Source organism: Mobula birostris, chromosome 9 (genome assembly GCF_030028105.1).
Source record: "Mobula birostris isolate sMobBir1 chromosome 9, sMobBir1.hap1, whole genome shotgun sequence".
Classification (NCBI taxonomy): Eukaryota; Metazoa; Chordata; class Chondrichthyes; order Myliobatiformes; family Myliobatidae; genus Mobula; species Mobula birostris.
Genome location: NC_092378.1, coordinates 141323742 through 141336758, shown reverse-complemented (window position 1 = coordinate 141336758; position 13017 = coordinate 141323742). Strand labels below are relative to the sequence as shown.

Sequence of the window (13017 nt, the reverse complement as noted above, 5' to 3'; positions counted from 1 at the left end):
ATACTTTAATCATTAGCTACTACCATGCAAGCTTTGCCTGTGGACTCACTCTGTAGTAGGTGCACTTTCTGTGATTGCCTTTGAAATGGAACCAGATTAAATATTAGAATCAGAGTCAGGTTTATTATCACTGGCATATACAGTGAGATTAGTCGCTTAGCAGCAGCGGTACAGTGCAAACCTCAGTCTGGGAGTTCTGTTCATTAGATTATGAGAACACTCAGTCCTCTTTTATTGTCATTTAAAAATGCATACATGCATTAAGAAATGATACAATGTTTCTCCGGAGTGATATCACAGAGAACAGGACAAACCAAAGACTGACACTGACGGAACCACATAATTATAACATATTATTACAGCAGTGCATAGCAATACCATAATTTGTTGAAGAACAAACCATGGGCACGGTAAAAAAAAAATACCACTGGACCTGGACTTCTGAGGTCCAAAGTGGAACCACCCCAGTGCAACAGCTTTTCCACTTTTAAATACTCTCCTGCACAAATCTCCTGTCATCATCTGCCATACCGTGCAATACCTAAAAATACTATAAATTGTAATCAAAATATCTAAAAATGTAAATGAATAGTGCAACAAAGGGCAAAATAGTGAGGTGGTGTCATGGACCATTGGGAAACCTGACAGCCGAGGAGGAAGGCTGTTCCTAAAACATTTTGTGTGCAACTTCGGGCTCCTGTGCCTCTTCTCTGGTGATAAGTCACGAGAGGAGGATTTGTCCTTGACGGTAAGGGTGCCTTCTTGAGGCAGCACCTTTTTGAAGATGCCCTGAAAGGTGAATCTGTCCTCCAAGGAAAGATCACAAGGAAATGGAGTAGAAACAATGATTGCCGTGCACTGACTCCTTCGGAGAGAACTGGCAGACCGACCAGCTCCTACACCGATCTGATCTACAAATCTTCCGGTTTCATCCCGCAAATTCCTAATCTCACTTTGGATTGCGACCGTGATGAACTGGAGAAATAAAAACCCGTTGAAAGATCTGCACAGCTTCTGATCACCGCGGAATATTCAATCTGTGTTACTGAGTCTAAAGAAAATACAGGGAATTCCGTTTAATTGGGGCAGCTGTTTAACTCTCAAGTAACAAAAACTAAATCGAAGAAAAAAGCTTGGATTCCTTTTGCAAACACGAGGAAATCTGCAGATGCTGGAAATTCAAGCAACTCAAAAATGCTGGTGAACGCATTTTCAGTTCTCTTCTTTCACTTAGTCCTGACGAAGGGTCTTGGCCCGAAACGTCGACTGTAACTCTTCCTATAGATGCCTGGCCTGCTGTGTTCACCTGGATTCCTTTTGTTTATTTGGGGCTCTATGCCGCTTAATTGGGACAAGATACTGTTTCCGAACAGGTTATAACTAGCATCAATCGCGTACACTTGCGTGGCCGTTAATGACTACACCGTACTTAGAGCGATCATTTTCTAAACAGCGTCAGTTCCATGAATTTGTGTTCAAAAAGCAGTGATTTTTGTCACTGATGGTAGTAAGACAATTCGGTACCGATTTGCTGAACGCGGCTTCAAGCATTCGGGCTTGGAGATGCCAGAAACGGCCAGGGGTGAAAATGAACCGGGTTCACTAATTCAACAAGTTAGGAATTATGTAGGTATCGTCATTTATCTTGAATGTTACACTGAAAATGAAGATTTGGAGGATGCAGTCATTGAAAGCATTGTCTGAAGTCAGTCCACTATCCGCACTAGGTGTCTACACTGATTTTGTTCATTTAGTCAATCAAAAGTTGTTGTTGTTGTTCGTCCTTCGTAGTCAAAGATGACCATGGCTTGTGACTGATAAGGCCAATCCGGGCCCTGAAGGCTCGCCCACATGTGGGACACAAGTGGGTGGGTGCGGTCGTGGCAGTGGATGCTGCTCGGGCCTTGTGCACAGCACGCTTTCGTTGCGCCTGACTTCAGCTGCACGGGCTCCTGTGGGGATCTTGCTGCGCCAAGCTGGACGGTCGAGGGCAAGCATCTCCCACGTGTTGATGTCGACACCCAGGCCTTTGAGGGACGCTTTGAGGCAGTCTTTATAACGTTTCTTCTGCCCCCCGACTGAGCGCTTGCCCTGACGCAGTTCTCCGTACAGCAGCTGCTTAGGCAATTTGACACAATCAAAAGTACACAACAGAGGAATTCCTCGGTCAATAACTTATGAGCTAGTACAGTTTTATTGTACTGTAAAAGTATTGGTAGTGTGCTAATTTGTTCTGTATTTCATTTAAATACATAAATTTGTTACCCAGTTAAACAGTCCGTTTTATGTATTTTAACTGTTTCCGTGACGCTTCGGCTAGTTGGGACTGCTGCTTAATTGCGCCGAAATATATTGGTCCTGCTGTGTCCCTATTAACTGGAATCCACCATATACCTGTGATGGATTGGTCCATGCCTACTACTTTTTGTAGGATTTTCTGTTCAAGGGTATTGTTGGCGATGCAGCCAGTCAATATACTCTCCACTGCACATCTCTGGAAGTTAGTCTGAAGTTTTAGATGTCATGCCCAATCTCCGCAAACTCCTTAAGAAGTAGAGGTGCAGCTGTGCTTTCTTCGTAATTGTACTTACGTGCTGGGCCTGCAACAGGTCCTCAGAAAAATAACACCGAGGAATTTGAAGTTGCTAACTTTCTCCATCTCTGATCCTCCGGTGAGGACTGGCTCATGGACGCCCGGTTTCCTCCTCCTGACGTCAATGATCAGCTCCATGGTCTTGCTGACGTGGAGCAAAAGTTGGTTGTTATGGTACCAGAGAGCGGGTTATAGGGGTTGTCCAGTCACTTGCAAAACTTGCCGCCTCTGACTCCATCTACGCTTGCCGTGGCCTCGGGAAAGCAGTCGACGTGTTCAAGACCCTCTCCCACCCCGATCATTCCTTCTAGCCCCTCCCGTCAGGCAGAAGATACAAAAGATTTAAGTCACCGGACTCCAGGACCGGCTTCTATCCTGCTGTTGTCGCACACTTGAAGAAAAGACCTCTTAAAATTTAAAGGTGAACTCTCGATCTCTCAAAGACACTGTATTTGCCCCCCTGCACTTCACTTTCTCTGTAGCTGCAATACAGACAAAATGCTGGAGGAACTCAGCAGGCCAGGCAGCATCCGAAAAGTGGGCTCTTTACTCTTTTCTGTAGATGCTGCCTGACCTGCTGAGCTCTTCCGGCATTTTGGATTTCCATCTTCTGCAGATTTTCTCGTGTTTGACAATATTCTGCAAGAGCGTCTTCCTATGTATGGGATGATCTGTCTGGGTGGCGCACAGTCTTTTTTTAATATATAACTGTACACGTGACAATAATAAACCAATGCCCGTTTACCATAATAAGATAAATGGGAAGCCCCGACGTAACTGTGGAGAGGGATGTAGTACCTCATAAACTCCCCATCTGCAAGTTGACCCTTCAACTGGCCGTACGCGACCTTGCAACATCCCGAAAGCTGCTGACGGTTCAGGACAGGTTGGTGCACCTGTAAAAAACATGAGTTGTTCTGAGACCAGGTTTGAGCTTGAAACTTTCACTAACTTGTGTGCAATTCGCTGGCTGAATCAGGTTTATCACCGGCTTATGTCGTGAAATTTGTTAACTTTATGGCAGCAGTACAATCAAATAGGTGATTAATAAATATAGAGGAAAAAAAACTGAGTTACATATGCCTACTAAATAGTTAAGTTGAACTTAGTGCAAAAATCAGAAATAGAAAAAGTGGTGAAGTAGTGTTTATGGGTTGAATGTCCGTTTAGAAATCGGACGGCAGAGGGGAAGAAGCTGTTCCTGAATCGCTGAGTATGTGCCTTCAGGCTCCTGTACCACCACCTCCTCGGTGGTTACAGTGTGCAGAGGACATGTCCTGGGTGGTGGAGATCCTGAATGACGGACGCCGCCTTCCTAAGGCACCGCTCCTTCAAGGTGTCTTCGGTACTGAGGAAGCTGGTACCCATGATGGAGCTGACTAGTTTTACAAGTTTCTGCAAATTACTTCGATCTTGTGTAGTAGCCCCACACCGCACACGCCCATACCAGCCAGCACATTCCATTTGTACATAAATTAATTAAGCGTTCACCGGATAACTTCATGAAGCATTGCATGTAAGTTAACTAACATCGATGTACGTTCACCATACCGTCTCGAACATGCGTTTAAGGTGAGAGGGGGTAACGTCAAAGGAGATGTGACGGGCAAGTTTTTTTACACGGGGAGTGGAGGATGCCTGGATTGCGCTGTCTGGGGTGGTGATAGAGGCAGGAACATTAGGGGATTTTTAAGAGATGTTCAGGTAGGCACGTGAATGTGAGGGAATGGAAGGATATGAGCATTGTGTAGGAAGAAGGGATTAGTTTAGTTGGCCATTTGATTACTAATTTAATTTGTCCGGCACAACATTGTGGGCCGACGGGCGTGTCTCTGTGCCGGACTGTCCTATGTTCTACCTCCCTTAGTTTTTTAGTTAAGTTTTGAGGTCATGATCACGGGACATGGTCAATACAGAGCATAGCTTAATCTTCAGTAGGCACTGGACAGGAGCCGCTGCGGCTCGTTTGACCAAGGCTAGACTGGCCGGGGAGCGAATGGCCATCCGCCCTGACACACGTGGGAGACCTAAGCGGCGCTGAGCCCCGATGTATTTTTGGAGTGAGCGCTTACGGAATCCGGCCAGAACCACATCTGGAGTTGCCATTCAGCGCTGGACCTGCAGAAGCCGAAGAGGTGGGCAGAGCGAACCGTGAGTGTTAAAACTTCGTATTTTCTACTGATAATCCATCATCGATTTGCAGTACGTTTCCTCACTAAAGAGCTTTCAGTAATTAAAAATAATGTCTCTTAATACTGGAAGCGGCATTAAGTTTCAGATACGTTGTGCTTCTCTTTATTTCGCACTATTCAAACTATTGGGGAATAAAGTGGTCAAACAAATGACTTAAGAGCTTTATTTATAAGCGGACTTAGCGGGAAGATATGTCCAACATTTGCAGTGTATAATTTCAGATTTTCAACATTTTTTGGATCCAGCAAATGTATTCAATCCGGATCAGACAAAGTAAACTGAAGTTAAATACTGTCTTTGCAGAGAGGAAAAAAATGTTCCTTTATCAGGAATAAACTCATTGTTCAGTTTATTGGGTGCGTCCTGTACCTAATAAAGTGGCCACTGAGTGTGTGTTAATGGTCTTCTGCTGCTGTTGCCCTAAAGGTTCCACATTTTGTGCACGTGGAGATACTCTTACATGCACCACGGTTGTTATACATGGTTATTTGAGTTACTTCAGCCTTCCTTTCAGCTTGAACTGGTCTGCCCATTCTCCTCTGACCTCCCTCATTAAACAAGGTATTTTCTCCCACAGAACTGCTGCTCAATGGATGCTTTTTGTTTTTTTCTGCACCATTCTCCATAAACTCTAGAGACTGTTGTGTGTGAAAATCCTAGGAGATCAGCCGTTTCTGAGATACTCAAACCACCCCATCTGGCACCAACAATCATTTCATGGTCATAGTCCCTTAGATTACATTTCTTCCCCATTCTGATGTTTGGCCTGAACAGCAGCTGAACCTCTTGACCATGTCTGCATGCTTCTATGCATTGAGTTCTGCCACGTGATTGGCTGATTAGATATTTGCATTGTGGCCACTGAGTGTGTGTGATTGCAATTGAAGGAGAGCAACTGAGTAACCTCGCAGTAAATAAAGTTTTATTTTTAAAACAAAAATGTGATTAATTGTCAGAAGGGTCACAAATCCAAGGGTGCAGGATGGGAGTAAGAGGAATCAGACTGACCTGAGGGAAGAAAATGTTTTCTCACAGTGAATGGGTCAGACCCTGGAATGTATTGCCATTTAGAAGCATTTAGAAGGGGGCTGGGTAAGTATGGGACAGGAAAGAATTTGCAGGGGTATAGGAAGCGTGGGAGGTGTTGGATACTCCCTCGTAGAACTAATATAGCCTCCTCCATGCTGTAATTGTTGAGTGATTCTGAGAGAGTTCACAGGAGGAAAGCTAATGGTAAGGGCAGCTATTCCAAGGTGAAGCTCCCTGACTGACTGAACACTGCGGGAGTACTGAACCATTTTAAGAGATTGTGTTGACAATCTTTAATGAAAAGCATCAAAACTCTAATAGGATGAATTGAGCAAAAATCGTTCCATTGAATGAGAAGTGATCATCTCGCAGGGAAGCCGTGTTTCCACCGTACATCACGCCCTGCCAGGGGTAGTGGCGGGGGCAGATACGTTAGGGACATTGAAGAGATTCTTAGACAGGTGCATGGATCAAAGAGAAATAGAGGGCACTGTGGGAGCTTATGTTGACCTTGGAGTGGGTTAAAGGGTTGGCAGAACATTATGGACCAAAGGGTCTGTACTATGTTGAACAATGTTCCATCAGGCCATGCTAGACCTGTGCCAAATGCCACAGTTCATCCAGAGGACTGATTTCTGGACTGTTCCCAGCGACTTACAGCAGACGGACATCAGGTGCTGCTGGAAGGCCATCAACTGGGTGAAAAATGCCCTTTCACCTTCCTGAAGCTTGTTGGTCTCCTAGCATGTGGACTTGCAGAGCAGGGGTTCCCAACCTTTCTAATGCCACGTACCCTTATGATTAACCAAAGGGTCAGTAGGCACCAGGTTGGCAACCCCTTTCACTGAGGAAAGCTGCCAATTGGCACATACCAGGCGTCAGGGGTACTGTTTGAGGGACACCTGGAATTTTGATGCAGGCAGCACAAGGGCTCATTGGGGAAGGACCACAGTCTAGTTTCGTCTATCACTGGATAATGATGGGCTGAGATGGGTGGGGAAGTCCCCTAAGTATACTCATTGCATATCACCCCACAGTACTTACTATTGGTTTTAAAAATGTATGTCAACATGGGGGCTGTGGTTGGGTGGTTTGCGACTTGGGCCGGCTCCCCCACCGGACCTAGTCTGGTGAGGAGGGTATGAGGACACCTGGCAGGACTGGAAAAAAACAAGACCTGACAAAGGGGGGTTGAGCTCCTTGTGAGCCAACGGCCATCTTCCGTGGAAGAGATTAAAGCCTCACCACGTATCTGCGAATCGTATGCTATGCACTTAGTTAGAAGAGACCGGAGAAGACAGGCGGGAGGAGAAGATGGTGGCGCGACGCGGCGTGCGCAGCTCTCTGGTGAAATGATATCGTATTAGTTAAATAGGGTACCGTGCACAATTCTGATTTGATGGAGACAGCCGTGAGAGCACGAAGGAACATCTGGAGTAACTTCTGAAATGCCCCGTTCTGTGCTGCTACTGTGCGATTGAGAATATCCGGAGGGGAGGCCCCAAAATCCTCAGCTTTGCCTGCTGCTGGCAGCCGAGGCTGGGGTCAAAGCGTTCGGCAGAGATGGTGCTCGGTGTTCGGTGTCAGAGGGCTGGGCGGAGCTCGAAGTTTTCGGACGACTCAGAGTCGGACTGTGGTCGGGTATGGCAGGGAGAGTTTTCTTCCTTCTCCCATCTGCGTGAGATGTGGGACTTTCAAGAGACTTTGAACTTTTTACCGTGCTAAATGGCCTGTTCTTCATCAAGTTATGGTATTGCTTGCACTGTTGTAACTATATGTTATAATTATGTGATTTTTGTCAGTTTTTCAGTCTTGGTCTGTCCTGTGTTTCTGTGATATCACACCGGAGGAATATTGTATCATATCTTAATGCATGCATTACTAAGTGACAATAAAAGAGGACTGCATGTCCTCATAATCTAATGATGAACTTGGACGCTGCACCGTGTGCCTGGACCTGCCCAAGGCCTCTGCCTAAGGAAGGGCCGAGCTTGAAGAAGCGGCCGCGGCTGGAGGCCGACATGGGCTCGGGCTCGAGTTCAGTGGGGGCGGCGGCGGGCGGTGCCAAGGCAGCCAGCGAGAACAAGCTGGAAGAGAGGCTGTACTCGGTGCTGTTGCAAGATTGAAGAAGATGGAGGTACACAGCCACCAACCCTGGATTCGAGACGGCACCCACTGACTGACTGACTGACAACACTGCTTAATATATTGCCTACAAATGAAAGCCTTCGTACAGCTTATTTTTCTGTATACTTTTTATTTAGAATTTTGCTTGTCAGGTGCTTACTACAGGATGGGGAAAGGTTATTTTTATATTTGAAAAGCTGTTACTAGCAGTGTGCTGCTGGGATTCGTGCTGGGATCCTTACTGTTAGTTATACACATTTAACAAACTTGCTATGGAGGTAGGAGGCATGGTTGGTGAGATGCAGGTAACATAAACATTGGTAGTGGTGTTGATACCAAGCATTCGAATTCTTAATAGATCAAATCAAGTTTATTGTCATAGTACGGTGAAAACCTTGCTTGTAGCTGTAACACAGGTGCTTGATAGGGAGATTGGGAGAATACACAGGAGTCCTCATTGAGGCGGTCAGCAGTGGAAAGGGAGAGCGGCTTTAAGTTCCTGGTTGTCAACATCTCAGAAGACCGATCCTGGGCCCAACATACTGATGCAACCATGATGCCATGCCAGAGACTACACTTCATCAGGAGTTTGACTAGATTTGGTACGTCACCAAAGACTCTAGTGAATTTCTACAGATGCACTGTGGTGAGCATTCTGACTGGTTGCATCACTATCTGGTATGGAGATGCAAATGCACAGGATTGGAAAAAGCTGCAGAGGGTTGTACTGTGTTGCTCGGCCAGCCCTGTCATGGGCACAACCCTCTCCACCATCAAGATCATCTTCAAAAGGTGGCTCCTTATCCATCTGGAAGGACCCGCACCATCCAGAATATGCCTCTTCTCGTTACTTCTCAACTGTGCAATACATGATATTAGTGCAAAAAGGGCACAGAAACCAGTCCACAGTAGTGCAAGAGGTGGCCCATTATCTTCCATTGCTGAGGTGCGATTAGGGTCACGTAGTACCTGATAGTTGTAGGAAAGTAGCTGTTCTTGAACCTGGTGGTGTGGCTCTTCCAGCGTGGAAGGGAATTGACCAAGTAATCGGGAATGAGGTTAGATGGTTGGCATAGAGACTGGGGCCTGAAGGATGTGTTTCTATGTCCAGTAACTCCATGGCTCCAGCCCAGAAGCACAAGTCAACCACCTGCACAGTTCCACAAGATCTCAGGGGCAGGAGTTGGTCTGATGACTTGGTCTTCACTGTTATCCTGTTATTCTGAGTGAGTCTCAGCACTATTTCTGCATGCTTTCCCCTCTGAGTGTGTTTCCCCACCACCCCCAGCTCCCCCTGAGTGCTGTTGACTGAGTCTCACTTCCAAACCTGGGTAAGTCATCCCCGCCTCCTGAACGAGTCTCTCCTTTCCTCTGAGTGAGGCTTCCCTGCCCACAACTGGGTCTCCCCCCACCCACCCAGTGACTCTCACCAGCTCAGCCCGCCACTCAGCTGTGTATCTCTGTCTCACTTTCTCATTGCTCGCTGCCCAACGCGTGTTAAAATGCCCTGCCTGTTGTGGCTAGTGTGTCTCTGGCAAAGATTAGGCATGAGGTCGCAGATCACAAAGTTGGGTATTAAGATATCAACCAAGAAGAAAAAGAGCACAGTGTGCTCGAATTTCTATCTCTTTCTCTTTTGAAATGGTGATGGCTTAAGTCTTCCACTCAACAGGAGTGTTGTGAAAATGAATATCATACAGAAAGCAGCATAAGCCACAGTGTGGGAAGGTTTAGAGAGACGGGAAGGGGCAGTGATAGTGGCTGGTTAGCAATAGGCTCTTGTCTGATAACTGTGATCACCTGCTCCCTCAACTGTTGCCAAGACTCGGCGTCTGAACAACCCTGCTACATTTTCAGATGGACGGAACTTGTGCCAGGTATTACTGAGTTGGGAAAGAATTTGCCAGCATGATCTGGAAATGTGGCGACGATGGATTTTTATCAAACTGACAAGCAAGTTTTTCCATGAGTAACTGACACAAGATGCTGGAGGAAGTCGGCAAATCAGGCACCATCTATTACATACTTACTGCCCGTTACGCCGCTGGCATTTAGGGCAGCAGTGAAGGTCCTCCATCTCTGGTGATGTTCAGGGCTTCCTTCATCGTGTCAGTAGCTTCCTCTCAGTTTTCACTACTGTCAGTCATGCATGTCCCGGATGGAGACTCAGGAATACCGTCACACTCGGATAAAAACATAGAAAATAGGTGCAGGAATAGGCCATTCAGCCCTTCGAGCCTGCACCGCCATTCAGTGTGATCATGGCTGATCATGCAACTCAGAAACCTGTACCTGCCTTCCCTCCATACCCCCTGACCCCCGTAGCCACAAGGGCCATATCTAACTCCCTCTTAAATATAGCCAATGAACTGGCCTCAACTGTTTCCTGTGGCAGAGAATTCCACAGATTCACCACTCTCTGTGTGAAGAAGTTTTTCCTCACCTCGGTCCTAAAAGGCTTCCCCTTTATCCTCAGACTGTGACCCCTCGTTCTGGACTTCCCCAACATCGGGAACAATCTTCCTGCATCTAGCCCGTCCAATCCCTTTAGAATTTTGTATATTTCAGTCAGATCCCCCCTCAATCTTCTAAATTCCAGAGAGTATAAGCCTAGTCGATACAGTCTTTCATCATATGAAAGTCCTGCCATCCCAGGAATCAATCTGGTGAACCTTCTTTGTACTCCGTCTATGGCAAGGATGTCTTTCCTCAGATTAGGGGACCAAAACTGCACACAATGCTCCAGGTGTCGTCTCACCAAGGCCTTGTAGAGGGAAGATGTAGAGGGAATCTTCATGCAACACGCACAAAAAATGCTGCAGCAACTCAGCAGGCTAGGCAGCATCTGTGGGAAAAAAGTACAGTTGACCCTTTTGCCTTCATTGCTGTTTCCATGGCAATTTTGTTTGACCAGTCAGGGCTGTTAGCCCTGATCTGAAACCCCCGAAGGTGGTGGACCGCTCTAAATCTGGCCTCCACCCTTTGACCTGTTTGGCATGGGTGACACCACCAAGAACCAAAGCACGAAGTCCTGACTCCAGCCAAAATGGCTCTTGGGGTTATTGAGGTACGCAAGCCTCCAATCTGCAACAAGGTTGTGGTCATTTTGTAGTCAGGCAGCATTTATGGAAAGGAATAAACAGTCGACAGTTTGGGCCGAGACCCCTCATTGCAATTGTGAAAGGAAGGAAGAAGAAGCAAGAATAAAAAGGTGGAAGGAGTACAAGCATGATGTTGACAGGTGAGGCCAGGTGAAGGAAGGGGGATGAAGTGAGAAGCTGGGAGGGGATAGGTGGAAGAGATAAAGAAATGGAGAAGAAGGAACCTCATAGTGGACCATGGGAGAAGGGGAAAGAGGGACACCTTTTCTACCTTTACTTCTTCTCCTCCCTTCACCTTTTTATTCTGCCTTCCTCTCCCTTCTTTTCACGAACCTGAAAAAGGGTCCCGGCCCAAAGCGTCAACTCTTTATTCCTTTCCACAGATGCTGCCTGACCTACTGAGTTCCTCCAGCATTCTATGTGTATTGCTCAGGTCCTTACAGCAAAAGCAGAACCTCTGGTGTTTAAGGTGAGACCAGGTCTGGATGGACATGTTAAGAACCACTGATGTGAGCTCCACAGGCGGCTCTCCTCTTGTCCCCAATTCACAGGTCTGGCTGAACTCCCATTCCTGAGCTAGGAGATGGGATTCCATTAACTTTTGGATGAAATGTCATACCGTCTGTCCTTTCAGATGGAATAAATATATTTTGAGGTGAATGTCCTTGAGACCATAGAGGAACTGTCCTCTGTGACCAATATTTAATCCACACCAATAATAAATGGCTGGTGTGGTCATTATTACAGCACCACTTGTTGATTTTCATGTTTTGCATGTGCTACCAGACCCCAAGGACATCTTTTATCCAACTGTCATCAGTCTCTTGTATAGATAGCTCATACACTAAAAGACAAACTCTTCATCCCTGATCTCCTAATCTACCTCATCACTGGTGTTGAACTTCATCAACCTGCACTGTACTTTCTCTGCAGCTGCAACACTCTATCCTGCACTTTGCTTTCTTCTTTATTACCTCATTGTACCTACATATGGCATGATCTCTCTGGCTGGTTGTGGGCAACGGTAACACAAAAGATGAAGTGCCGGGTGGACGTGACAAGGTAAGCACGCCATTTCCATCTCTGTTAAAGAGGGACCGGGTAACGAATTCAGATTTGAAATGAGTCAATTGAACCGCTGGCGCAGGTAGTCTGAAAAGACAGGGTGTTTGGGATTTGAGGCGAGAGCCGATTTCGCTTGTTCTCCGCGATGGTCACGCCTCTCTCCATGGCGCTGAGGCTACTGCGCTTTGTGCCTGCTAATATGATGAACTGAGAAGTGAGGCTTTGGGCCTGCCCTGGGCTACTTCAGTGTTCGGATCTGAGGACTCAATTTTGGTTTGGATTGCTGTTGTTCGCATGATTTGTATTTTTTTCCTTTTCTCTTGTGCATCAAGTGTTGGTCTTCTATGTTTAATTTTGATTTATTTTTCTTTAATTGAGTTCTTTTGGGTTTATGGCTTTGTGGCTACCTGTGAGCAATCAAATCTCAAAGTTGTATAATTCATACATTCTTTGATGACAAACGTACTTGAATCTTGAAATCACTTGCTAAAGGGAGCCTGTTGTTTTTCAGCTTCCTGACTAGGGACAAGAGGCTTTTCCTCCTTTTTTCCAGATGATATTCTCTTGAGCCAAACATTGCCTAATGCCGATGGAAATGTAGTGTTTGGGGCAGTGTGGTATTGTAGTGGTTAGCACATTGCTTTGTAGCAATCACCAGTCATGGTTCAAATCCCGCCACTGTCGGTAGGGAATTTGTACATTCCCCTGAACACATGCATTTCCTCCGGGAGCTCTGGTTTCCTCCCACATTCCAAAGGTGCGTAATTAGGGTTAGTAAGTTGTGGGCATGCTATGCTGGTGCTGGAAGTGTGGTGACACTTTACGGGCTGCCCCGCACAATCCTCACTGATTTGATTTGACGCAAACGACAAATTTCACTGTACGTTTTGATGTACGTGTGATAAATAA

The 13017-nt window shown here is 46.3% G+C and overlaps 1 protein-coding gene across 4 annotated transcripts in view; it reads left to right on the top strand.

Annotated features, from left to right (window-relative positions):
• The first annotated feature begins 3385 nt into the window (after window positions 1–3385).
• LOC140203139 (putative protein MSS51 homolog, mitochondrial) overlaps window positions 3386–13017 on the top strand; it is a 79774-nt gene continuing 70142 nt past the window's right edge. For 3 of the 4 annotated variants that reach the window (XR_011887296.1, XR_011887297.1, XM_072268994.1), the window contains exon 1: window positions 4388–4744. Coding sequence is in view for 1 of the 4 variants with exons in the window: in XM_072268994.1 (XP_072125095.1) it covers window positions 4641–4744 (104 nt within the window). In the remaining 3 variants the exon portion in view is untranslated. Of the gene's footprint in view, window positions 3480–4387; window positions 4745–13017 lie in introns of those variants that run through there. The other variant, XM_072268995.1, reaches the window with a different exon arrangement.